Consider the following 26,045-nt stretch of genomic DNA (forward strand, 5'->3'; position numbering starts at 1 on the left):
AATTTTTACATTTATTTTTTATTCCTACAGAAAAGAAGAAACACATTTGTACCAAGAGTTCATTTCCCAGTGGTTAAATGTACTGAGAAAAATACATTAACAAAGAATAACTAACAAAATAACTCAAGGATACAACTGCTGTGAATTCAAAAGACAAACAGAACTACAGGAAAAGTGAGTGCACTTGCTTTCACATTTTGCAGCTGTTAATAGAAGTCTTAAACATTTAAAATTTAACTCACACAACCTCCACCAAGTAGCAGAATCAATAAATAAAATTCTAAACAATAAAAATGGATAAACATGGTCAGGTTGTTAGGTTAAGAGCTAAAAATCTCATTTTGCTTCCATGGTTGCGACCCTAAGTCTCAAGGCCTTCAAAGCATAAACATCACAGAAAACCTATCACAAACCACAAACCAACCACAGGAAAACCCTTTTTATACTGTGTATCTTCTGTATTTCATAAATCTAATAAGCCATCAGTTGTAAGATGCATCCTAATTCAGAGATGTCAAAACGTGAAATAAAAAGTATCTCTGGATCAATAAAATATGCTATGTATACATACCCGAGATATGAGAGGAAACTATTTACCAGTTTGAATTACTTCCATACTATTGTGCCAAACAACAATTAAGTGTCAAAACATTGAAATTTTATGTAGTTAAGCTTTTTATTGTTGTTTTCTTTACAGGAACAATAATCCAAACAAGCCTTGAACCAGTCTATAGACAGAAAACATGTTATATAAATTATTATCTATTTTTGCAATACATCAAAATACTGTATTGGTGAAAATAAATAGATAACAAAAAACAATATACATCATTTCTATGTTTGCTATCAGACCCCACAAGTATGTTTGTCTTTACAATTCATTATAGGTGAAAAACAAACTGAAACACAACAGGTATGTACAATTATGCCACTGTTAAGGAGTGCACATTACATGTGTTGAAAGTTTTTCTTCATAAAATGGAACACATTGCTAGGTACACAGAAACATGATTTTGCTCGAAAGAACAGCTGAACTGTTGAGAGAAGCAAGGGCTTCCTAGTGGGCTTCCAGTGTAGCAGATAATATTACCCTGTATAACAGAGTATTATGGGGTTTTGCATTTTCCAAGTCTGTAAGTCTAACCATAAGCAAAACAAAAACAAACCGAAACATTAAGATATACTGACAATCTTATTCCCATATATGACAGAATAGTTCTCATACAATGTTAAGACTGATTTACTTTTTTATTAGGAGCACTTCTTAGGTTTTTGGCATTTCACGTGTCTACACTCAGTGTCCGTTGGCTCCTTCTGAGAGTATCCGTGAAGGTTCGGTAAATTTTGCAGTGAACAAGTAAAAAAGGGCTGGTGTAGGTACCAAAGCCAAAAGGGGCAAATCTTGCTCAAGTTTATCCACTCTGGAAATGGAGATTATTCCATAGGCATGAAGTAACCAGTGGCTGAAGAGAACAATAAGTCTTTTCTTTCTGACCAGAAGATCATAGCAGTTCTATATAATTTTGTAAAAGAAAGAAAAAAGAAATACAGATTATCAGGCTAAATCAGCTGGATAATTTATTTTAATGTAAAATGTATTATTTATAATCTCAGAATCATAAAATACTTGAGCTACAAAAGACTTAAGAAATCACTCAGTCTAGCCACTCCACTTTGTAGATGAGGAAAGTGAGGCTCCTAAGGTCATATAAGCACTCAGCAGCGGCACCCAGACGAGAGCCACGTCATCATGTCTCTGAAGTCCTAGTCTATGCCATCATTCACTCCTGGAAACGCTATAGTTTCTTCTGAAAGAAAGATATAAACTAGAAGGGAAACTCCACTTTATATGCTTTCTTCCTGGCCTGATCCACGGTGGTTATAGATCTACAGGTGAGAAATAGGAGGTACAGAAACCCAACCTCCTTAACTTCTAACATTCCTGGAGCCTGCTGCATGAATAGTAAGGGAGCAGAAATGACCCATGAACACTCTGATTTTCTTTTAATCCTTAATACAGCTGTATAGTATGCAGAAACTAGAAGAATGAAATTAATACAAAATTAATACCTAAATGTGCTAATGAACACATTAAAATGTAATTTGCAACAGGTTAGTTACCAACTTTCTCTTATCATTAAACAGCTCATCAACTCAACCAGTACTAAGCTGTCTTTTCCTGCTTTAGGTCCCCATTTCTGATTCATGCTAATTGAAGTATGTGAACATTTTATATAGGAGATTCACAGGGGCAGAGAAACAAATAAGTTCAAGCTAATTTAACAGTGTATGGCTAATTCTTAACTATGGATAAGATGAAAAAATTCAAGACCGGGTCTGGTGGCTCACCCCTGTAATCCCAGCACTTTGGAAGGCCGAGGTGGGTGGATCATGAGGTCAGGAGTTCGAGACCAGCCTGATCAACATGGTGAAACCCCGTCTCTACTAAAAACACAAAAATTAGCCAGGTGTGGTGGCGTGCGCCTGTAATCCCAGGTACTCAGGCAGCTGAGGCAGAAGAACTGCTTGAACCTGAGAGGCGGAGGTTGCAGTGAGCTGAGATTGTACTACTGCGCTCAAGCCTGAGCAACAGAGTGATACTCTGCCAAAAATAAATAAATAAATAATTAAATAATTAAAAACCGGATTTTATTCAAATATCCAAATATCCAACTATTTCCTCCTTCAAATCTTTCCCTAGAGTTGATAAAAGTGCCAAAACTAATTTGCCTAGCTTCTTTAATTAATTATATTTCAATGCTGGTTAAAGATTACAAAGGAAAAATGAGGATCATCTCCAGATGAAAACAACTGAATAATCACTATAAAAACATTCTGTCTAGTTCTTCCACTATTATCCTACCTAAAAGTCACTATGATTCCTAGATGTTTTCCCCCACTCACTGTCTCACTAAGGCAACAGAAAAAGTGGCATCAACAGCAACCACTCCAAAATAGTTTACAACTTATTTTCTCTCAGTTGAGTTTTCTTTTATGTTATGAATTATGACAAAGCACATATCAATTGTCATGGGTAGTTTGAGACAGTTCAAAGGCCCTAGATTAGCAAGTATAGGATGGAAGAGTACTAAGACACTTCAGATTGGCCTCAGAATAAAGAGTTCTTAAATCAGAGCCACTAACGTATTTAAAAGCAATAATTTAAATGTAATATATTAACAGTAGAGAGCCACATAATTATTTTAGAAAGAAAATGTCAGATTGCATATGAACAAATAATGTACAAGAATGCCCATTTTGATTCAAAGTTTAATGAATACATTTTCCCCTAGATACAGAGTCAAATATACTACTACTTCTCATTTGTTGTTCATGTTTTTCACCAATAGCTTAGTTCCTTAATAGAATATCTGAAAATATAAACGTTATGACATGATGTTCTATTCTACCCAGTGACTAAAAATATGTCAAAAGATACTTTTTTGGCCAAAAATATTCTGAAAATAAAGACATATATAGTTTTTAAAAAGGAGTTCTTTATAATAGTTGCCTTACACTGAAATATTAAAAAGTTAGAGGTACAAAATGGATACCGTGAAAAAGGAACAGTATCAGAATAATGTGGCTATTAATGTTAGCTCCAAATCCCCCAACATTATGGGATAAAAGTAAACATCCATAATCAAGAAAATAAAATTTGTGATAAAACAAAGAAGGATATGGAACACGTAATTATTGATGACTGTTAATGTTGCCATTGTAAAATAAAGTTTAAAATTAGTTCTAAATATAAAACATTTTTATGGTTTTTCTCAAAATAGTGCTAGTAACTTTCAACATTTCAATAATTATATGTTTGCTACACGGGTAAATTGTGTGAAACGACTTTTCTCTTTCATGCTGGATAGTTGAGCCTGACTACTTCACTCTTTCACTCATTTCCCAGGGAAATATATAGTCTGGTACACAACTTTTCATAAAGTTAACAAGCCAAAAGCTACCAAGTGGCATCAATCAACCAAAGATTACTAAAACAATTAGTTGTACTATATCATATCATATGGACTATTCTGATATTTACTTGTCAAATTTATCAAAAAAAAGTCTTTAACAAAGGAAAAAAAGACTTCCTACCTCTATTTCAGAAGCAGACATGTATACAGCCAGAGTAACCAAAGATAACACTAATATAATGTATGGGAAGGCATAATCTGAAAGAGAAGCATTGGTGTTATGTTGGAAAGTAAACAAATTTTCTCAATAAACCATCAAATAAATTCAAATAGTAACTCTTAGAGTCAAATCCTTTCTCAACCAGTTCTGTGAGACTTACAACCTAAGGTTCTGAGGCAGGGGCCAGCAAGCTTTTTCTGGAAAGGGCAAGATAGTAAATGATTTTAGCCCTGCACGTCTCTGTCTCGATTACCCAGCTCTGCAGTTGTAGCAGGAAAGCAGCCATAGACAATACATACATGAATGGACATGGCTGTGTTCCAATAAAAACTTTATGGACAGTAAAATATAAATTTCATACATTTTTCACATCAAGAAATATAAGTCTTTTGATTTTTTAACCATAAAAAAATGTAAAACCTATCCTTGGGCCAGCTTTGAAGAACCCTGCCTTAAGGCATCCAGTGAATGTAAATAATTAACTTCTCTCCTCTGCATTCTAGAATAGTACCGGTTATGTACTAAACTTAGGAGAATTCAAAAAATGGTCAAATAATTTTCTGTGTTTTGTGGTCCAGGTGGGGAACCTCAGTTGAGAAAGGTTATCTATAAGAGTAACTCAGCTTTAATTAATCTTTAGAAAAGGTCATTTATCAATAAACTTTAAAGGATAAAGAGATCATTCAGTATTCTTAATATCAAAATTCCAGCAATCTCTACTTTAAATACAGTACAATAATACTTTAAGCAAATTTTTTCCTCTAAAACACCACTTTTCTCTTAAAATGTTTCAAATTTATAACACACTAAAATAAATGGACAAATTGAGAAAAACACCTTTGAATTATTTTTCATACAATTATCTGTAAACGACTTCAGTTTATGAAACTACTAATCATTCTACATTGCAGTAGAACCCATTTGGAACAATTTCAAATGTTAACTCAGGATTCAGCACCAGAAACTGAATTATCTATACAGGCCTGATTCCAACTTACTAAAGAACTAAATGACTTATTTGACATTTATAACCTTTTATTTCATAGACAGTGATTAGGTCCTCAATCAGCCTTTCAAAAAATAAAAAATAAAAAACAAAACTCTAACTTATACGTAGCTAAACAATGTTGCTAATGATACAAACTGAAGACCTGGTAGTAAAAAGCCATATACAGTAAAAAGGAATAAAGAGGAAGTTTCTAACTAAGCCCAAATTTGTGGGGAGTAGAGGGAGGTGCCGGGCTAGAGATAGGATTTGGAGTGGTTCTTAAATTCTAGTGCATAAAAAAACTTGAGATTTTGTGCAACCAGGTCTGGAGTAGGGTCTAGGGATATGCATTTTAGTTCCCCTGGTGGTTCAGATACAGATCACACTTAGAAGCTGGCTTCCATAATACTTGCAAAAAAGGTAAAAGTTTGTCACTGACATATTCCTAATCATGCCCTAGACCCCCAGTCCTTCACTATCTTAAGCTATCAGAAGCTTCCTGGTGCTCTGCTTTCCTCAGACTTGCTATATCCCTACAAACCAAAAATTATCTTTTTTTCAACATCATAACATTATGAGTTGGTAGTGCAAATGAACAGTACCTCCTTGAGTCCCCCATGAATGTGTTTTGAGTGGAAGCTTGTTAAAATGATAAAAACATTCACTGTGGGAAAAGTTATTTTTCAATACAGACAGCTACAATACAGAAAGCAATGCTGTCTGGCATCTCTTTGGGTTAGCTTTCCAAACGTTTTCCTGCTTTTCACAGTGTTTCCCTTGTTTCCATTTCATAGCCAAAAGGCTCTACACAATAGCACCACCTGAGGTCTAGAACCTACAGATTTGAGGTCGGCCAATTCTTAATTCTTCCAGCCTAGCAGAAACAACTACCTGTAATCTTTTGGCTATTCCACGAATACTGAAACTGAATTCATTTCTCTTCACCAACCTATTTGCTGCTTCTAATATTCATATTTATCCATCCACTGGTTACTAAGTCAAAAAGCTACTTTATAAAATTCTTGTCCCATTCCTTCAACCCCTATATTTGTTACCTAGCTTAGTGAATGCTATCTTTGAAGCTGCTCCTCATTCCCAGTGTTTTGCTACGATAGGTAGAGAATTCCACATGTATCAAGTTATCTTTCTACAGTGCAAATGTAATCATGTCACTCTTCTGCCTAAATCCTTTTAAGAACAGGTCCCTATTCCCTAGAGCAAGAATGGCAACCTCAAATGACACAGAGGCTAGCCAGGAAGGTACAGGGAATGGGCCAAATCTAACAGGGAGAGAGGAGCTAGAGGGAACTATAGATTTTCAAATCCTGTGCAGGCCAAATGAAACAGTTCATCTGTAAACCAGAATACGGGGGATAACAGAATTTCTGGTTCCCTTGGTCTTACCCTCAAGCCCCACCATCACCTTGAACCAAATTACATTCCTAAACTATATTACCAAATTACATTACCAAGCTCCATATAAAGGATGATGTCCAACATCCTTGGAATGTTCAATGTCACATATTCAAAAGAACCACACTACGTTTTCTCAGCCACTGGGCTTGCCTGCTTTATCTCCTGGTTGTATGTGAGGTTTTCAACCGTGAATTTTTCTTATTCTTTTGAGTCACAGTTTGGTCTAAATGGTTACTAAACAAATGAATTAATGGTTACATTAAAATAAAAGATATTGAGGACTTTTTACTATAAAAGGTTTTCATAAATGAACTTAGAAACCTAAGACCTTACTTAATAATAAACAGTATACATTATCAAAACTAATTTTCATAAATTCCTAAATAAAAACCAGTGTCTATTTCTTATGATATACTTAGATTTTTAAAATCTTCTAATTTGGTCATAAGCTTCAAATGCAAAGTATTCTCTAAACAGAAATCAGTTTTGATTAGCTGTCACTGATTTCTTGAGAATTTTTATTCCATTCCAAGAAATCCATGACTTTTCTTTATAATACTGATCATATGTTTTAGCAAAAACATACACTAAGGTTTATTTTCAAGGATTAAACAAATTAGCTGGACACAGTGGCTCATGCCTATAATCCCAGCACTTTGGGAGGCCAAGGTGGGCGGATCATGAGGTCAGGAGATCAAGACCATCCTGACCAACATGGTGAAACCCTGTCTCTACTAAAAAAAAATACAAACATTAGCCGGGCATGGTGGCACATGCCTGTAATCCCAGCTACTCGGGGGGCCAAGGCAGGAGAATCAATTGAACCTGGGAGGCGGAGGTTGCAGTGAACCAAGATCATACCACTGTACTCCAGCCTGCTGACAGAGTGAGATTCCATCTCAACAAAAAAAAAAAAAAAGAAAGGATTAAGCAAACTATTTTAAGGAAAAAGTTCCAAAGTTAAATCTAGAGGAAATATTACTGCATACAATAATAAATACATTTCATTGACTTGACTGTACCCATCATACTTACATAAAAGGCCTCCACCAACTGCCTGAAGCACAGTTAAAATTGGGAAGAAGTAAAGTGCAGCATAAATACTTTTAAATCGATCAGACTTCCCTAACCCACATGCAACCTTCTTCACCAGAAGAGGTCGGAGCAGCATCATTAATACCAAGCAGAATGCATAATAGATAAATACAATGGTGTATCTGTAAAATAAAATAGAGAATTTGTAACATCAAAAATGTTTTAAAAATGTTTTTATCCTTGATCACTTTTAAATGAAAGAGCCTAAAAAATGTTTAAAAAACATATTTACTCTATCCATTGGATATTCAGATTGGCAGAAGGCTGGCCAAACAGGCTCTCATACACTGCTAGCAAAGGTACAATGGTTGCTTTCTTAGGCAGTCTGGAAATATGTATCAAAAATCCTAAAACTGTTTATCCCTTTTGATTCAGCAATTTTACCTGTAGAAATTTATCCAAGGGAGACAACCAGGGATACATAAAAAAACCCTATTGTATAAGGATTTTTATTGAATCACTTATAATAAAGAAAAGTCCTAAAGAAAACAAATATTCAATTATAGGAAACTGGTTATATTTTATAGTATATTCATGCTGCAATATTATGCAGACATAAAAATCTAGTTATGAAATAAATGTTAACAAAATTAACTGTGCCTAATATATTAAGTACCAACAGCTTACAAAATAGCATGTCATAGTATAGCCTTAATAGTCTTTAAAATGTATGCATACACATGCAGAAATAAAACTGGAAAGACAAAATTTTTAGCAGAATCCATCTCATGGAATAGAATTACAGATTATTTTATTCTGTGTGTGCTTTTATTCTATGTTTTTGAAATGTCCCATTTTTAATGTAACTTTTATAATCAGAAAAAAAAAGCTGTAGAAAGAGCTCTGTGTCACCAGACTTCTAGTACTTTATTTTGAATAATGGGACTTTTATCCACATAGTTCTACCTTAATTTTCCTGAGTATTTTCAAATTGTTTTTACTATCTTGCTACTCAAACCCTCTCCCTATACAGGGGAGTGTCCTCCGAAGTCAGCAGTCATTTCAGAACACGGACCACATGCTTTCTACCCACACAGCAAAATGATACCATAATCCTGTGTTTCTGTGATGCTTTTAGGTTCAGTCCTGTACGGTAATACATTAGTACATGTTTGATCTCTTGGGTGATACTTTTTTTGTCTTGTTATACCACCCCCAACCAACATCAAAAGAAAACAAAATCTATCCATTCCTGCAACTTGTAGTTCCTTAAGAGCGCTAAAAAAGATGATTTTAATCAAGAGGAAACCATCATGTGTTACCTCTTCTAATGAATTAGTTTCCTAGTCTTGTTTGCTACCTCCTATCAACAGCAAAACAAAACAAAATCTGTCCATTCCCACAACTTGTAATTCCTTAAGAGCTCCAAAAAGATTATCACTTTAATCAGAAGGAAACCATCCTGTTTCTCCAAATGAACTAGGAAACTAGTTTGTGGAAGTGATTACATTTCCCACTCCTGCTTTCCATCAGAAGACCTCATCCCATTCCACTCTTCCCCTCTTTCAATCCATGCTGCCTACATGTGGGGATAGTTTAAATTTGACAAACTAAAGCTAATTATTGCTATAACAGTAATAACTGCCATTTTCCATAACTCATTCTTAAAGTTTTAGTAATGTAAAAGTTATTTTTTGCAGTAAGTTATAATGATAGAAGCTTACATGTTTTTTCATGCCTCATCTAATCTGTTTCCCCTTAAAACTATAACTATCAGTAAAGTAGTGTGGTATTTTTCAATTTGTAAGAAACTAGGCTATATATACATTGGGAAAAACAGCCTTCATTTGTCAATGCACTAGTGTTCCAAAGGTTTCTGGTAATTGTGTGCTATTACTTTTTGTTGACTTGCAAAAAAAAAATTACTATGACTTGTGGTAGCCCTACAACCTTCAGAAATGTTTAGCCCAGTCTGACCAAACATTTATATTTAGAATGGTTAGGTAAATAAATAATATGCCTAAACCCAATGCTATAAGACAGTATAATATCTCATAATTTTAAAAATCACTGTTCTGTATAATTAATAAAACAAAGCAGGCAAGCTGTTCTACAATGACTGTTGGTAAAGGTGCTGAGGAAGAAAAACAAACAAACAATCTTGATTCAGGGATAGTGAATAGATGGAAAATGTCCTAATCAATGAAGCTGTGTGATGATTATGATTGACAGAGAGTGCTGCCACAAGATTCTTAGCCTACACTCAATTCAGCAGAAAAAGTGCTATAATAAATTAGAAGTGACTATTACAGGTGCAGATGAGTGTTGGTAGTACCTGTTTGCCATTTCTCTTCCAATCTTATATTTTCTTACCCTCCTAATATAGGCTTTACAAATATTAGTATAAGTAACATAAATGAGACTGTTGGTAAGTAAGTCTGATTTTGTTTTAAATAAGATTACCTTATATCTTATTTAAATATAATATTCATTTCACTTATTAAGTTTTCCAAATAGGACTATGTTAAGTTATGCAAGGCCTCAGGAGAGTTACATGACAAGAGGGTAATTAATGCTTAGAGCTAAGCTCTACGAATAAACAAAAAAGACATTATCGGTCTTTTATATAGTATTTTATATAAAAATTATAGCTATATATGTATATATATGTGTGTGTATATATGTGTGTGCATGTATATTATATATATGTGTGTGTGTATATGTGTGTGTGTGAATATATATATATATATTTAAAAAAAAAACTAATTTGTCATACTTAAAAACTGGCAGTGAAAGGCCCCAGTGGCTCACGCATGTAATCCCATCACTCTCGGAGGCCAAGGTGGGTAGATCACTTAAGGTCAGGAGTTCAAGACCAGCCTGGTCAACATGGCAAAACCCCGTCTCTCTACTAAAAATACAAAAATTAGGCAGGCATAGTGGCACATGCCTGTAATCCCAGCTGGGGAGGCCGAGGCACAAGAATCACTTGAACCCAGAAGGCAGAGGTTGCAGTGAGCTGAGATCTCGTGCCACTACACTCTAGCCTGGGCAACAGAGCGAGACTCTGTCTCAAAAACAAACAAAAAACTGGCAGGCAGAAAAGATGATTTTCATTTTTCTATATCTGGTTGTTTTGTACCTATATGCATGTCTATGTTTTTGATGTTTTATTATTAAGAAGTTGCTCAAAAAGGACTAATTTCCCCGAGCATATTATGTACTGAAAGCCCACTACAATTATAAGAATATAAATATCAGACTTCTATTTTCCCTTTCCCCCAAAAAATATCAAAATGAATTTGATTCATTTTCTAGTTCTAGAATTTACAAAAATTCATAAAAATTCTGAAACTGGAATAGTCTGGCATAATTGCATACAGAATTTTATGAATTTAATATTTTTAAAACAAAACATTCTAATAGAAATTACACTTATTTGGGGAGAAAAAAAGAAAATACACTAACCCAAACACTCTAATAATGCCAGTTACTATAAAGTGCTTCCTATATCTAAGTTATACAGTATCTGAGAATGTGTGGATTAATTTAATCCTCAAGACACCTTATAAGGTATCATTATTCCCATTTTACCAATGAGAAAACTGAAGTTACAAGAGGCTGTTTACATGTTCAAAGTAATACAGCAGCTGGCAGACCCAGAACTCAAACTCACACCTGTTTTTGTCTCCAAAGGCCATAAAATCTATAATAATTCTCAGAGATTAAAAAAAAAAAAGATCTTAAGTCGAAATAAACACTTACAGTGGGTAGACAGCTTCATGAGTACAGTGCACTGTGGTAACGTAATCTGGACTTGGGTTGTAAAGCATCGTGTACCAGTCAGAAAGCATCAATACTCGACATGAACGAATATAAAGAACACCAACTGGATCACTCACAAGTAAGGTGATAATAGCTGCCATGCTGCATTCAAATAATGCAGTGATGTGTTGGAAAAGTGCACTGGAACTAGAGAAGGAAAAGAGGCATGATTACTAGAAAAATTGCAATATTTAAATGGCTTAAATAAAACATGTACATGTGTCAAGATACAGATTTCTAAATATATAAGAAAAGTCAAACAAAACCTACTCAAGAGTATAACCTTTTATTCTCAAAAGGGATAAATAACACTGTAGCAGTATTATCTAAATGTGTAACAGAAAAGTAGAAATTAGATCTACCTTGTATCTTTAGTATCTTGCCAAACTGTTGCTAAAAATTTCTTAGTTATCTGTATATTATTTAATCTTAATAGATGGTAGGTAACATATGTTTGTTATAAAGTACAGTAATTATAATATTATACGCTCATTTCCTACCCAATAACTAGAACACTGTCAACAATTTATGACTACTTCTTTGTTCCTCCCCATCCATCCCTCTGTCTCTCCCTTAGAGGCAACCATGTACCAAACTGCTTTTATCACTTCTTTCTAGAAAGTTTTTATCCCAATTGTATTTATGCTTCACAACTATTCTGGTTAGTTTTGCTTGTTTTTGAATGCTATAAAATAGTATCACACTAATGGAAGTCTTCTGACATTTTTTTCCACTCAAAATTACATTTCCAACTTTCATCCATGCTATTGCTTACAGCTGAGGTTCAGTCATTTTTGCTACTGTATTAGGATTCCACCGTGTGACAATACTGTGATTTGTTTCTCCATTCTGCAGTTAGTTAAATGTGTTGCAAATCTGTTCCTCTTAGTCTGTGGGCTCAATTTTCACTTTCTTTGTGAAGTCTTTTTATAAACATGTTCTAAATTTTAATAGACTGGGCTTTATTTTTTTTTTCTACTTAGCAGTTTAAATGTTTTAAAAAGTCCTTCCACACCATGAGATAATGTGTGTGTATCTCACACACACACTGTTTTCTTCTAAAAATGTTAAGGTTTTGCATTTCACATTTATCTTTAATTCACCTAGAAGAGATTTCTGTGTCAAAGGTAAGGTAGAATCTAACTTTACTTTTTCCCATTTGAACTGTCAATTGTCCCAGCAGCAGCATTTTACTGAACAGGTACTTCTTTCCAACCCTACCCTCCCAACTAATTTGCCATGGCACTTCTGTCATATAAAGTTTCATATATAACTGTGTTTTGGCTCTCTATTCTGTTTCTTGAGTCCATTTATCTATTCCTGAGCCAGAAGAATAATATGATCATAATCCTTGATGTTACATACATTTTTTCTACTTCTTTGGTGGTCTTGGCTATTTCCTGGCCCTTTGCTCTTCCATATAAATTTGAAAATTGGCTTGTCAAGTGCTCAGATAAATCCCATGTAGCTTAGCTATCTTGGTCTGGCTATGTCACAATACTTTACTGTACGTGGAATATAGGAAATAGTTTCATATATTTATCTTATACTCAACCTTTTTATTAAATGGTTTTGTTATTTCTAATATCTAGCCTATAGGTGACTTTGAGTTTTCTACTTGAACATTTTCCATTATGTGGAATAATTTCCATGATTCCATTGCATAGCAAACTACCTCAAAACTTGGTGGCTTGAAACAAGAACCACTGATCATTTCTCACTATTTTGTGATGTGACTGGGCTCAACTGGGCAGTTCTTTCCGCTCCACATGATGTCAGCTTGGAAAGCACTCGTCTAGAGGCTTGACCATGCTGCAGCATTTAAAAGGACTAACATGGCTGCAGTTAAGTGCTGGCTGTTGGCTGGAAGCACAACCAAGGCTGTTAAAAGGTATGCCTTGGTTCTCTTCCACATGGCTTCTGTTTTCAATATTATGCAGTTTAATTATAATGCATGTAAGTGTAAATTTCTATTTATTCTGCTTGGGATGTGTTTTGCTTCTGGGATCTGTGAATCTGTTACTTATTATTTTTGTAAAACCTGAAGCCAGTATCTCTCTCTTTTTTTTTTTTTTTTGTTATAATACTTTAAGTTCTAGGGTACACGTGCGCAACATGCAGGTTTGTTACCTATCTATACATGTGCCATGCCAGTATCTCTTAAAATACTAGCTCTCCTTGGCCGGGCGCACTGGCTCACGCCTGTAATCCCAGCACTGTGGGAGGCCGAGGCAGGCGGATCACGAGGTCAGGAGATAGAGACCATCCTGGCTAACACGGTGAAACCCTGTCTCTACCAAAAATACAAAAAATTAGCCACGTGTGGTGGTGGGCGCCTGTAGTCCCAGCTACTGGAGAGGTTGAGGCAGAATGGCATCAACACGGGAGGCAGAGCTTGCAGTGAGCTGAGATCACGCCACTGCGCTCCAGGTTGGGTGACAGAGCGAGACTCTGTCACAAAAAAAAAAAGAAAAGAAAAAGAGGTTAGGACAGTGGAAATCTGAATTTCTAGCCTCTCTGGGGAGGCAGCGGGAGAGAAGAGGGTTGAGAAGAGCTGGAGGTTTTTCCACAGGATGTCAGCCAGAAAAAAAAAAAAAAAATACCAGCTCTCCTTCATAGTCTCTATTTTTCCAGAGACCCTAATTAGATACTATGGGCAAAAACTTAACAAAACATTTATGAGAATCGGGCCTTCAGTTAACTCTCTAGCTCTTTTCCTCTGGAAACCTGGTAAGGATAGAATGTCAACTATATTGCTAGGCAACACCGCTTATGATACAAATGATCCTGACTGGTAAATTACATCTGGACTGGGGAGAACCATAAATGAACTATAAATGCCTGATGGGGATACCATGGTTTGGCTTTTTTGAATTCAGTGACTCTTGTAACTGGCATGTCACTTGCAGGACCCCAGAAGTTCATGGAATTGTTATGAGAGAGACTGGCTCCTGTGAAGTGTAAGACTTGAAGCCTGCACGACTCCCACATCCACCCAACATGGATCTCACCTTCTTGCACCTGATTTTCCATCTCCTTCTTTCTCAGTGCTATATGCCATTATTTATATGCATTCTTTTCTAGTTCACTAATTCTATCTTCAACTGTTTAATCTGCTGACTACCTTTTTTTTTTTATTTTGGCAAGTATAAATTTTCATTTCTAAAAGTTCCCTTTTCTTCCCCCAATACATCTGTTTATTCCAAATAATCTTATTATTATGGACAGCTTGTGACTACACCCTTACTTTCTTTATAGGTAGCAGTTACATATCCCATAGGTGAAAGTCCATTATCTGTGTCCTTTGAGAGCATAAATATATTGTTTGTTGCATCTACCAATAAGTCCTAGTGCTATTTTATTTAGTAACCACAGACTATGAGGTCATTACTAGATCTTAATGAGCAAGAGTCTTATAGGGTTAAACTGAGAATGGGGAAGCTTTCCAGCAAAGAGGCTCTGCTACTTTTGCCAGCAGCTATGGCCACTACTACCTTGGGCTTCAGGCCCTTGAGGGTCTAGTCTTGGCAGAGGCTGCCCAAGATTCAGTATCCAAATAACACTGCTGCTACCAGCAATTGACCTTAGACAACCCTCTCATCCCAACTGCCTGCCTTGTCACTCTGGCCTAACTCAGGGGGGGGTTGGTTTGTGTTTTGAAAGAGAAGAGTTCCTGGAGATCTCTCCATCTCCAGCTGGGACCAGCAATGTCTCACATAGTTTATCTATCCCAGACTTTAGTTATTTCATGCAGGTGGGTCACTTGGAGCTCCTAATTAACTCACATTGTTGGAAGCAGAACTCCTGTGCCATTTTACAAAGATGAAAACACTGAAAACATAAATAAACACACATTCACATTATGACATTTTTGCTTCCTTACAGAATTAATACTTTTAGAGGCAAAATCCCAACTTCATTATTTCTTGCCATTACTTTGATAACGTTCTTACTGGTCTTCTTGTCATGTTCTCTTTTATGTCTTTTTTATGTGTCTGTCTGCAGCCAGACACATAATCTTTACAAAATGAAATACAATTTTAAAACTCCTCTCATTAAACTAATTTTGAGTCTTTTTGTCTTTCTGGAAAAATACCCCTTGCCAGCATCGTCTTCTATATTTCCTGGCCACGCTAAAAGGCTTTAAGTTCACTTGTGCCTCCACACATCGGGGCATGCATCACCCTCCACCTCAAAACACGTTTTACCTATCTGCCAAACCATGCATCCTTCCAGATCAGCTCAGGGGTTATCCCCAGTTTTTAGGAACATTTGTTAAGACACCTCCAGCCCCAATCTATCCGGACTGTAAGTGCAAAGTTTCAGGAAATTGTTAAGAGATGGCCCTTGTGTTCCTTGTTACCAATTTCCTAGGCAAAGCATAGTTGTACAATTCCCTTTTTAAACCCACCTCCTTTCCTGTCTGAGCATCAGTCACTCCTCGCCTTCCCTCAAACCAACCTCTAGTCTCTGCTTCAAGTTTCTCCCTCAAAACACAGCTGATATCTGAATTCAAATGCATTTGGTGAAGACATACCTATGGCCTTGAGCTCTTCTCTACTTTGGGGCTAAGAACTTCCTGCCAATTGACTGGGCAATTATTCTGTTTCAGCTTTATCACATCTCTGTTCTCACCCCATCTCTCATCATTCTATTAATATACCAGAAATTAAAAGCTGGATGAAAGATGCTATTTTAAAAGTATTTTTATAAATTATTCTGAAAAATTATAAATGCTTTCCCAATGTAAATAACCACCCTGGATTTATCAGGTATGCCCCAGAAAACCGCTGATTCTATTTCCATCTGGACCATCCTTTCCATTTCCATTCCAACTACCACAGTCTATTTCTTTGACAACAGTCTTCTATTAAATATCTCACCTCTAATCTACCCTCCACAGAAATTTTCTTCCTAAAATATACATCAAATGATGCCACTTCCATACACCAGATCTTCACCAATAAATGATTCACTCAAATAAGGAGTGATTTTTTTGGATGCTCATTCCCTCCATATCTCATGTTGAAATGTAATCCTCAACGAGGTGGGGCCTAGTGGGAAGTATTTGGGTCACGAGAGTGAAAGCTTCAGGAATGACTTGGAGTTGTGCTCACAGTAATGAGTGAGTTCTCACTCTAGGAGTTCATGTGAGATTTGGTTGTTTAAAAGATCCATGGTGGCTCACACCTGTAATCCCAGCACTTTGGGAGGCTGAGGCAGGAGGACTGCTTGCGCCTAGGAGATCGAGACCAGCCTGGGCAACATAGAGAGACCCTGTCTCTACAAAATATAAAAAATTAGCAGGGTGTGGTGGTACACACCTGTAGTCCCAGCTACTTGGATGGCTGAGTCGGGAAGATCACTTGAGCCTAGGAAGTCAAGGTTGCAGTAAACAATGATCACACCACTGCAATATAGCCTAGGTGTCAAACCAAGACCTTGTCTCGAAAAATAAAAATAAATAAATAAAACATAAAAAAATAAAAATGAAAGAGGTACCTCCTCCCTCTCTCACCATGTGGTTCCCCTTTGCCTCCTGCCTCCTCTCACACTGGTACCCCTCTGCCTTCTGCCATGATTATAAGCTTCCTCAAGCCATCACCAGAAGCAGATGCCAGCACTATGCTTCATGTACAGCCTGCAGAACCATGGGCCAATTAAACCTCTTTTCTTTATAAATTACCCAGTCTCAAGTATTCCTTTACGGCAACACAAATGGACTAACAGAAAACTGAAACTGAAGGGTAGGGCAATACTATAAAGACACCTGAAAATATGGAAGCAGCTTTGGAGCTGGGTACCAGGCAGAGGCTGAAAGAGTTTGGAGGTCTCAGAAGAAGACCGGAAGACGAGGGAAAGTTTGGAACCTCTTACAGCCTTAAGTGGTTATGACCAAAATGCTGACAGAAATATAGACAGTGAAGGCCAGGCTGATGAGGTCTCACATGGAAATAAGGAAGTTATCAGGAACTGTAGTAAAGGTCATCCATATTATGCCCTAGCAAAGAACTTTGCTGCAGTGTGTCCATGTCCTATGCATCTGTGGAAGTTGGAACTTAAGAGTGATGACTTAGGGTATCTGGTGGAAGAAATCGTTAAGCAACAAAGCATTCAAGATGTGCTGTGGCTATTTCTAACAGCCTATGATCAGACAGATGTGGGAGCAAAGGAATGACTTAAAAATTGGGACTTATACTTAAAGGGAAAGCAGAGTCTAAAAGTTTGGAAAATTTGCAGCCTGGCCATGTGGTAGAGAAGAAAAGAGCATTTTCAGGAGAGGAATTCAACGAGGCTGTAGAGCAACAACTTGCTAGAGAGGTTAGCATGGCTAAAAGAGAGCCAAGTGAGCCAAGTGCTAATAGCGGAGACAATGAAAAAAAGGCCTTGAAGCCATTTCAGAAGTCTTTCAGACTGCCTGTCCCACCACAGGCCCAGAGGCTTAGAAGGAAAGCATAGAAAGTAAGCTGTCTTCCTTATTTTTCTCTTTTAATAGCACTCTTTGTTTTGTTGTTGTTGTTTTGTTTTAAGCACTCAACTTTCTGAGTGACTTTTAAATTGAAATCAGAAGGAAAAGAAGGTAGCTAGATAAGTTGCAGTTAGATGAAGAAGAGAGTATTTCAGACAGCAGAAAGAGTTTGGAGGAAGGGAAAGAACCTAAAATAGGAAAGATCCTGAGCAGTTGGAGTAACTAAAAGAAAACCAGTATGGCTGAAATGTACTAACGCAGAATTTGATTTCCCATTCCCAGCAGATTAAAGTTCACATGCTTATCAAGAACCTTCACATTCTGGCCCCAACCTACCTTTCCTACTCCCTTTTATATTACTTTTCTTCATCTGCAACCCACTCTTGACTACCCCAGATTACTTCCATTCCTACCTACCACAGATCACATATTTCATACCTCTATGCCATTATTCATGCTGTTTCCTCTGCCTAAAATGTTCCTTTTTTGAAATCTTTCAGATCCCATCAGGCATAATTTATCTCTCCATTCTTTGTAACTCCAGAGTACTTTGTTTATAACTCTTCCACTACATTTCTAAGACTGATTTATAATTATGTACACATTTGTTTTCTCCACAAGATTATGACTATAAGCCATGTCAGTTATTTTTATATCTCCTTCCCTGATCTTTCAAACATAAAATGCAGTGCTTAGTAAATGTGTGCTGATTTAGTATGTTAGTATTAGGTTACAGCTATATTGTTTTTAACTACATCATACTAGATTATTAGTATTAAATTAAATTACAAAGAATGTGTTCCATAACAATAAATAGCTTGTCATCATAACCAATTTTGTGTAGAAAACCAATAAGGATTACAGTTGAGAAGTAAAAAAGTATTCCTTCAAGATCATTGAAAGTAAAACGGACTAAGGACAGTTCCCCTAAAAATTACTAAGTCATGCCCTATTGTTAAGTTTTCTTGTGACAGTTAAGAATAATCTGAAGATAAAGGAAAAACATGTTTACCACTTTTAAAACAGAAGAGGCAGAATTACTTAATAAGGTCTTCTGAGTGATAATTATTCCAACATGAGTTGGATATAACAACAGCCAGATACAGTCATAGAAATGTGCTAACCTCTTTTTCCCCGAGTACCATTCAATGAAGAACCAATGTAAAACCAGAGGAAGCATTGCCATAAATCCAAGATAGAGCCAATCATAAAGTTCAGGAGATTCCGTGCAAGGCTGACAATATTTCTGTGCATTCGTTCTCTGTCCTCTTGGGCATACCTACAATACATAAAACCAGTATTTTGTGTACAGATATTATTTTAGAATATTAACACCCCCCCAAATCATTCTATAAGACATCCCATTTCAGTTTAAATATTTAAGTTTACATGTGCAGCTTTTAGAACTAAAAAAGGCATAAGTAAAATAAAAAGAAATCTATATTGTATGTGCTATATTTGTACAATGCTCTTAAAAGATTCCTTTTACTAAGTTACTAAAATAGTTGACTAACATTCAATGAAAAATCTAGTTATGAACATTATATAAGAATAATTGCAGATAAATGTTCTGGATTCATGATGTTCAACTTACTGTACAAGATATGGTACTAAATCATAAATTAGAAATTATTAAATTATTAAATGTTTTAACAAATAATAGACATCAAAATGCCAACATAAACAATGACTACATTAATGCCTCCATATTCTTTTATATTTCTTTATTTTATTTTTTTTTGAGATGGAGTCTCCCTCTGTTGCCCATGCTGGAATGCAGTGGTGCGATCTTGGCTCCCTGCAACCTCCACTTCCTGGGTTCAAGCAATTCTCCTGTCTCAGCCTCCCAAGCAGCTGGCACTACAGGTGCACACCACTATGCCCAGCTAATTTTTTTCTATTTTTAGCAGAGACGGGGTTTCACCATATTGCTCAGGCTGGTCTCGAACTCCTGACCTCAAGTAATCCACTCGCCTCGGCTTCCCAAAGTGCTGGGATCATAGGTATGAGCCACTGCGCCTGGCCCTCCATATTCTTTTATAAATTAGTGAGTATAATAAGAAAAAATATTCTACATGTGAAAATATTTCAAAAGCAAACAGATTTTACAACATGAAATAAGACACAAACATAAGACTTACCCCACATTCTCCATATATTTCAGTTGAGCCGTTTTTAAATAATAGGGTCTTCCCACAGTAAAGTCCAAGGCATGCTGGTTGGATATCGACAGCTTTTTAAAAACAAATGCCAGTATAGTAACATCTTTTGTGATTATAAAAAAAAATGCAATAATAGCTGAAGCACTTGGCAGAAATAACAGTTTCAAAATTTTAAATAACACATATTAGACAAAAGTCTTCAAGCATTTTTAAATTTAAATTTCTCCTTTTACACTGTGACACTGCAGACAGTTATCCTGGAACCTTGCTGTTAATACTGTGCCTTATGATTAAGGTCCTCAACCAGCAGAGCAGGATCTATCCCCAGGACTCAAGGCCCAACCCGGTACGATCAGAGGATACTTTTGAGTTTCACTGACTATAAAGTTCAAATATACATACATTTTTAAATTAGAGCACCAGTAGAGGGTCACCAGCTTCTATTTTGCCCAGTCAGGACATTAAGCACCCACATGTAGACATACAATTGTCATCTATGTTCATAACAGAACACATTTTCACATGGGAAAAGCAGAGAACATAATTTCAGAACAGAGGTACGTAAATTACCTTTATAAAAAGCTTCCTACTTTGTCCTAGCTTTTATCATTTTTGTGGAGGATAAGTGAAAATTTCATCAAGGCTGTCATTGGGCAAATATTTAGGAACCACTGCCTTAAAATTAATCCCCTGATCTAAAGGCTTAGGGGAAAAGCTGCTATTCCTTACATAAAAAACCCCAACAACTAAGAACCTAATACGTTGTCTCTGACCTTATTCACAAGAAGAAATTATGGAAGGAGTTTTCTTCATCAGTGACATCTGATTCCCTTCATTCATTCATTGATTCATCCAATAAACATATACTGAGCTTGATTCCACTGGTTAGGGGCCACTAAAAGTCCAAGGAGAAACAGAATTCCTGCCAAAACCCTACAATCTAATGTGGATTAAAACAAACAAACAGGCTGGGTGAGGTGGCTCACGCCTGTAATCCCAGCACTTTGGGAGGCCGAGGTGGGCAGATCACGAGGTTAGGAGTTCGAGACCAGCCTGGCCAAAACGGTGAAACCCCGTCTCTACTAAAAATACAAAAATTAGCCAGGCGTGCTGGCGCACCTGTAGTCCCAGCTACTCGGGAGGCTGAGGCAGGAGAATCACTTGAACCTAGGAGGTGGGGGTTGCAGTGAGCCAAGATCGCGCCACTGCACTCCAGCCTGGGCTACAGAAGGAGACTCCTTCTCAAAACAAACAAACTGTGGTCTACATGTGAATTAATTTGAAAAAGTATGCATCTTTGACTATTCTTGAACAATCATTTCCAAATTATTCACAGATTCACAATCCAGACTGCCTGGTCTACAGTGCCCTCTCTCCTTTCACGTTCAAGTAGACTTTTTATTTCCTTCTCCTTATGCTGCTGAGAGAAAAAGAGAAGCAGCATTGATTAAAATTCCTCAAGTTTAATATTTTCGCTTTTAACAAATTTCGGACTTAGCTTTTTAAACCCACTGGCCTCTTTAATGGGCGCTTTTTTTTGTAATCCATTGTAATCACAATGTTCTAAATTAATACATGAAAATGAATTGTTTCAGGTTTTTCAAGAATGCAGAAGTTAAGGAATTGGAAACTTCTGTATGGGTTTTACATCTAGTAGATGCTTAATAAATACATGTGAATATCAATAATCTAAAGTTTCTCAAAATCCAAGGCCTGAAAACCAGTATGATAAACTGAACTGAAATAAACAGCCTATCACCTACTAAACAAAACCCAGGCTCCAAGTGACTGTGTAATTTCCCCTTTCATTTCCTTTAGTGAACGATGGTTAAAGTTTTAAGATTCTATTTTTTTGCAGCGGTCTTGCCCCTTTGTGACGGGCCCTACAAATCTACGTTTGAGGTTGAAGCAGGAGACAAATTATGCAGCAACTTGCTTCTGCTTTAGTTTTTTCTGCACTATCACCCGCGTTTTCAATTCTGAAGTCAACCCTCATGCAAGTGTTCCCTTCACATTAAACTAAGGGACTGAAGGGACATTTCGGACCAAACAACAAAGACCTGGCCTTTCCGCCGCAGACAGCGCGCCTCCCCTGGCAGCCCGTCGGGGACAGAGACCACCCCAACCCGGCAAGAGTGCGGGGCCCGGCCCGAGGGCGGGCGGGGTCAAGGGGCGAGCCTGCGCCGCCAGCTGAAGGCCGCCTACAGAGAGCCGAGCCCGAGGCCAGCCGTGTAGGAAAGCAACCAGAACTACCAGAAACAACCAGGACTTCCCGGGATCTTGGCGATCACTCACCCATGGGCCGCCTGAAGGTTTTTTTCCAGAAGCACTAGACCAGCGGATCTGGCAGCTGCACCGAACATCCGGGCCACAGCGAGCTCGGCGGCTCCGCCTCCCAGTAACCTGGGCAACCGCTCCGAAGTTCCTCCCCCACTTCCGGGTTTAGGCTCTGATGTCCCGCCCCACGAGGGGTCGCTGCTTCGCGTCCCGCCCTCCTCGCCAGGAGTCAGTGGGTAGGGGTCGGGCTTGAAGTCGTCGCTGCAGGACGGTTCTTGTGTCCCCGGACGCAGACCATGGAGAGCGCGCTGGCGGTGTCCCGGCTGCCCCCGCATGATCCGGGGACGCCGGTGCTGTCGGTGGTCGACATGCACACGGGCGGCGAGCCCCTGCGCATCGTGCTGGCTGGGTGTCCGGAGGTGTCCGGGCCCACCCTGCTGGCCAAGCGGCGCTACATGCGCCAGCACCTTGACCACGTGCGGCGACGGCTCATGTTCGAGCCCCGAGGGCACCGGGACATGTACGGGGCTGTCCTAGTGCCGAGCGAGCTGCAGGACGCGCACTTGGGCGTCCTGTTCCTGCACAACGAGGGCTACAGCTCCATGTGCGGCCACGCAGTGCTGGCGCTGGGCCGCTTTGCCTTGGACTTCGGGCTTGTGCCGGCGCCCGCTGCGGGCACCCGCGAGGCCCGCGTCAACATCCACTGCCCGTGTGGGCTGGTGACCGCCTTCGTGGCGTGTGAGGACGGCCGCAGCCACGGCCCGGTGCGCTTCCACAGCGTCCCGGCCTTTGTGCTGGCAACAGGTAACGGGCGGGACCTTTCCAGCCCAGGGCAGAGCTGCAACCGGGACGCAACTAACAACATTAATGGTGTCTCTAGGCTGGAACTCTCGCAACTAACCCATCCCGCGTGCCCTTGCAATTAATAAAAAGGTAAATCACTGCGAACGTGTGTCAGCAGTCTTCCGTATTTGCTTGGTGCGTGCAATTTCTGTTTTCCCTGACTCCCGTCCGCCTGAGGTTTTGAGAGACCCTTGAGGAGTGAGGAATTCCGTGTTACCCTGACTCAATGCCTCCCTCTGCACTCGTGAGGCGTTCCTAGAGATTTCACCGGTGGGTAAAGCAAAGTACAGTCAGGGTCAAGGAAAGAGCGAAGAACAGCCAATGTACCAGGGTTCCAGGCTGGCTCAGAATATGCTTGGTAGACACAGAATCACAGTAAGTTACTAAACCTGGTCTCCTTTCCTCATCTCCCCCACTTCTTTGAGGAAGAATTAAATGAGAAGGAATGAACAAAGCAGTTTATAAATCATTAAGATACGAATGTTGCTTTTCTTTAAGAACAGGAACACACATTGCCTGGTGTCAAATCCTGATAACCCCCTAAAGCTGTGCAACCTGAAGCAAAGTACTTAATCTCTCTGTGCCCGTTTCTTACCTCGTAGAGTTTTTTGTTAGGATTAAATGAGAGTGTGCAAGATACTGTATTCCTGGAGATAGATGGCAAGGTATATATGATTGCTAAAGTTCCCTAGGCCTATTGTGCCATTAAAAGGTTTTGCTGGATTCCCTAGTACAGATCCTTGTACAGCTTATGTAAAGCAGGGCCTCTGTATAACCATAACCCTTACACGAGGGAGATCCCTCATGGGGATGACCTGGCAAGCTGGCATCTAGTTTCTCATCTGAATACTACCTCCTGGGGGCCGCAGTCTATCAGTAAGAATGCTTTAGTCGTTGTGACTGGAAGTGAGCCAGGAGCCAGTTTACCAGGAACAGAGTTATCCTCTTAAAAATCTTCAAGCCATGCAAATCATCTGTTAGAAAGTTGGACCTTGATTCCCCCTGAAGAACTAGGTTTCAGATTAGCCTGATTATGAATGATAAGTAATAAAACAGGCACTTTTAGAGCAACCTCAGGCAACTGAAACCCACAAGTTAACGAAGAATGCCTCTGGAGAAATTGATGCCATTTTCCCAGAGAATGGTGTCACTTCCAGATTGGGAGGCCACTTGAGGGAGACAGAATTTATGTTTAAGATTCCATTTTTAAAACCTCAACAATTTAACTAGCGTGGTTACCAGAATTCCCCACAGGCAACTACAGCAGCAGATTAGAAACACTCTAGACTTCTGTGGGAAATGGCAGCCGGCAGCAAGAACACGAACTACATCACATTTCTGGGTCAGTTAGGGCAGGTCAGTCAACCACTTGACCTCAGTAGTTCCTCTCAGTAGTTCCTGAAAGCATCAGTGTGTGACTACAATAATTAATGGCCATTAATGGTAACTGAGTTAAGAAAATGAAATGCTATATTCTCTACTTTGAAAAATGTATACAAGGCAGACATAGAGTTCAAGGTCACTGCCCCACCTCTCCCCATCTCAGTGACCTTGTGCTAGAGTTCATACCTCAGTATCACAGTCTGTAAAATGAGGATGACAATAGTACCCACCTCGGAGGGTTGCTGAGTTCTTCTCCACCCCACTGGGCTAAAATGCAAACTCTTTTTTGTTCACAGTATTCTAGGTCCCTGGAAGAGTAGTTAGTCAATGAATATTTGTTGAATGAGTAACTAAATAAATGAAATTTGGAGAAGAATATGCTGATTGACAAATGTAAACATCTGGTCCTCTTGAGAAACCTATTCCCACTGGAAATTAAAGTTTTGGCCTTTGAGTCCCTAATCTGTGCCAGGAACTCCCCACACATGGAATTTTCAAAACAACTCTTTTAGGAGAAATAGCAGTTACAGTTTGCACAAGACACCAAAGACACACTAAATGGCAGAACTATGGTTGGAACCCTGGCCTATCATACTGCTTGGCTCTCATCCTTAAAATTTTTTGTAGTTTAAGGAGATATGTTTCAATTTCTGGAATACTGCTTAGTGTATCACCCCTCATTCACAGATACAGCGTATTTTAAAATCTATCTTGTCCAACTAAACTCCAAGAAGGGAAAAGCCTATGTTTTATTCTTCCTTGTACTTCTTATATCTTCTACAGTAATCGGCACATAGTAGGTGCTCACTAAATCTTAAGCAAAGTAAATCAAATTGAAATTTCAGTGATATGCTTGTATAGAAGAAAGGAAAAACCCTTAGACTTTGGATTGCATTCTGGATAGAGGTTGTGTATTTTAGTACAAAGAATTTGGGCTTTGGAGTCACCTGGTCCTGGGTTTGACCCCAAGCTCTGCCACTTATTTGGTGGGTAAGTCAGGGAATAATGTGAGGATAGTAAGTAAAACAGTACCTACCTCTCAGGGCTGTAGTAATTAAGGCGCTAATGTAATGAATTAAGGGGTTAGTATATGTAAAGACCTGCCACATAGGAAGTACTCAAGGGTGAAATAAATATCTTAATTTTTAATTTTAGTAATTTAGTGATTAAAAAATGAAGTAATCACAGATAATTGATGGACAAGGGTAACTTTAAAGGAAATTTGGTCCGTTTTAAAGAAAAGGAAACCAAAACTCAGTGAGGTGTAGCACCCTACCCAACTGCCCCCCTTGAGAAAACCAGACCCAAGATTCTAGAAAGGGTGGGCCAGGGAAATGATTGTAGGCTCAGGGATGACTTCTCCTGAACCAGCTTCCCAACTCCATCCTGGCCCCCTGATTGGGGGCCAATGCCCCATTCAGGTGTTACAATCAAGAGAAGAGGGCAGGCAGACTGAGCCCCGGGACCGTCACCTGGGTCTCCTGGTAAATGCTGATCTGCACCCTCACCTTAG

At 38.4% G+C, this 26,045-nt stretch overlaps 3 protein-coding genes across 9 annotated transcripts in view; 2 read left to right on the forward strand and 1 right to left on the reverse strand.

Moving 5' to 3' along the window:
- Positions 1 to 298, forward strand: part of CCDC175 (coiled-coil domain containing 175) — a 60,903-nt gene extending 60,605 nt beyond the window's left edge. The window contains exon 20 of the mRNA XM_011989571.1: positions 31 to 298. Coding sequence (XP_011844961.1) covers positions 31 to 77 — 47 coding nt within the window. The 3' untranslated portion in view covers positions 78 to 298. The remainder of the gene's footprint in view (positions 1 to 30) is intronic.
- Positions 1 to 22,475, reverse strand: JKAMP (JNK1/MAPK8-associated membrane protein). Of its 7 annotated transcripts, XM_011989565.1 has the most exons (8): positions 22,325 to 22,475; positions 21,793 to 21,920; positions 20,009 to 20,082; positions 18,992 to 19,146; positions 11,339 to 11,545; positions 7,574 to 7,755; positions 4,096 to 4,172; positions 1 to 1,513 (listed from the first exon to the last, which is right to left on the reverse strand). In XM_011989565.1, the coding sequence occupies exons 2-8, from the start codon at positions 21,836 to 21,838 to the stop codon at positions 1,295 to 1,297; spliced, it is 960 nt and encodes a 319-aa protein (XP_011844955.1). In that variant the 5' UTR covers positions 21,839 to 21,920; positions 22,325 to 22,475; the 3' UTR covers positions 1 to 1,294. The 7 variants fall into 7 exon arrangements, with proteins under 7 accessions (XP_011844955.1, XP_011844956.1, XP_011844958.1 ...); XM_011989566.1 differs by lacking the exon at positions 21,793 to 21,920 and having other exon boundaries at positions 20,009 to 20,100; XM_011989568.1 differs by lacking the exon at positions 21,793 to 21,920 and having other exon boundaries at positions 20,009 to 20,132.
- Positions 22,355 to 26,045, forward strand: part of L3HYPDH (L-3-hydroxyproline dehydratase (trans-)) — an 11,909-nt gene continuing 8,218 nt past the window's right edge. Inside the window, exon 1 of the mRNA XM_011989562.1 lies at positions 22,355 to 23,110. Coding sequence (XP_011844952.1) covers positions 22,603 to 23,110 — 508 coding nt within the window. The 5' untranslated portion in view covers positions 22,355 to 22,602. The remainder of the gene's footprint in view (positions 23,111 to 26,045) is intronic.

This window comes from Mandrillus leucophaeus, unplaced genomic scaffold (assembly GCF_000951045.1).
Source record: "Mandrillus leucophaeus isolate KB7577 unplaced genomic scaffold, Mleu.le_1.0 Scaffold359, whole genome shotgun sequence".
NCBI lineage: Eukaryota > Metazoa > Chordata > Mammalia > Primates > Cercopithecidae > Mandrillus > Mandrillus leucophaeus.

What these genes read in the sequence shown, in the direction of transcription:
- JKAMP (XM_011989563.1), bottom strand. Translation starts at nt 21,838, where the DNA reads ATGAAAGGGGAAATTACACAGTCACTTGGAGCCTGGGTTTTGTTTA. An exon ending in TGGTACTCGGGGAAAAAGAG is followed by an intron (nt 11,546 to 18,991) that starts GTTAGCACATTT and finishes TTCCTTCTCTAG; the next exon opens with TTCCAGTGCACTTTTCCAAC. An exon ending in CATGAAGCTGTCTACCCACT is followed by an intron (nt 7,756 to 11,338) that starts GTAAGTGTTTAT and finishes TTTATTTTACAG; the next exon opens with ATACACCATTGTATTTATCT.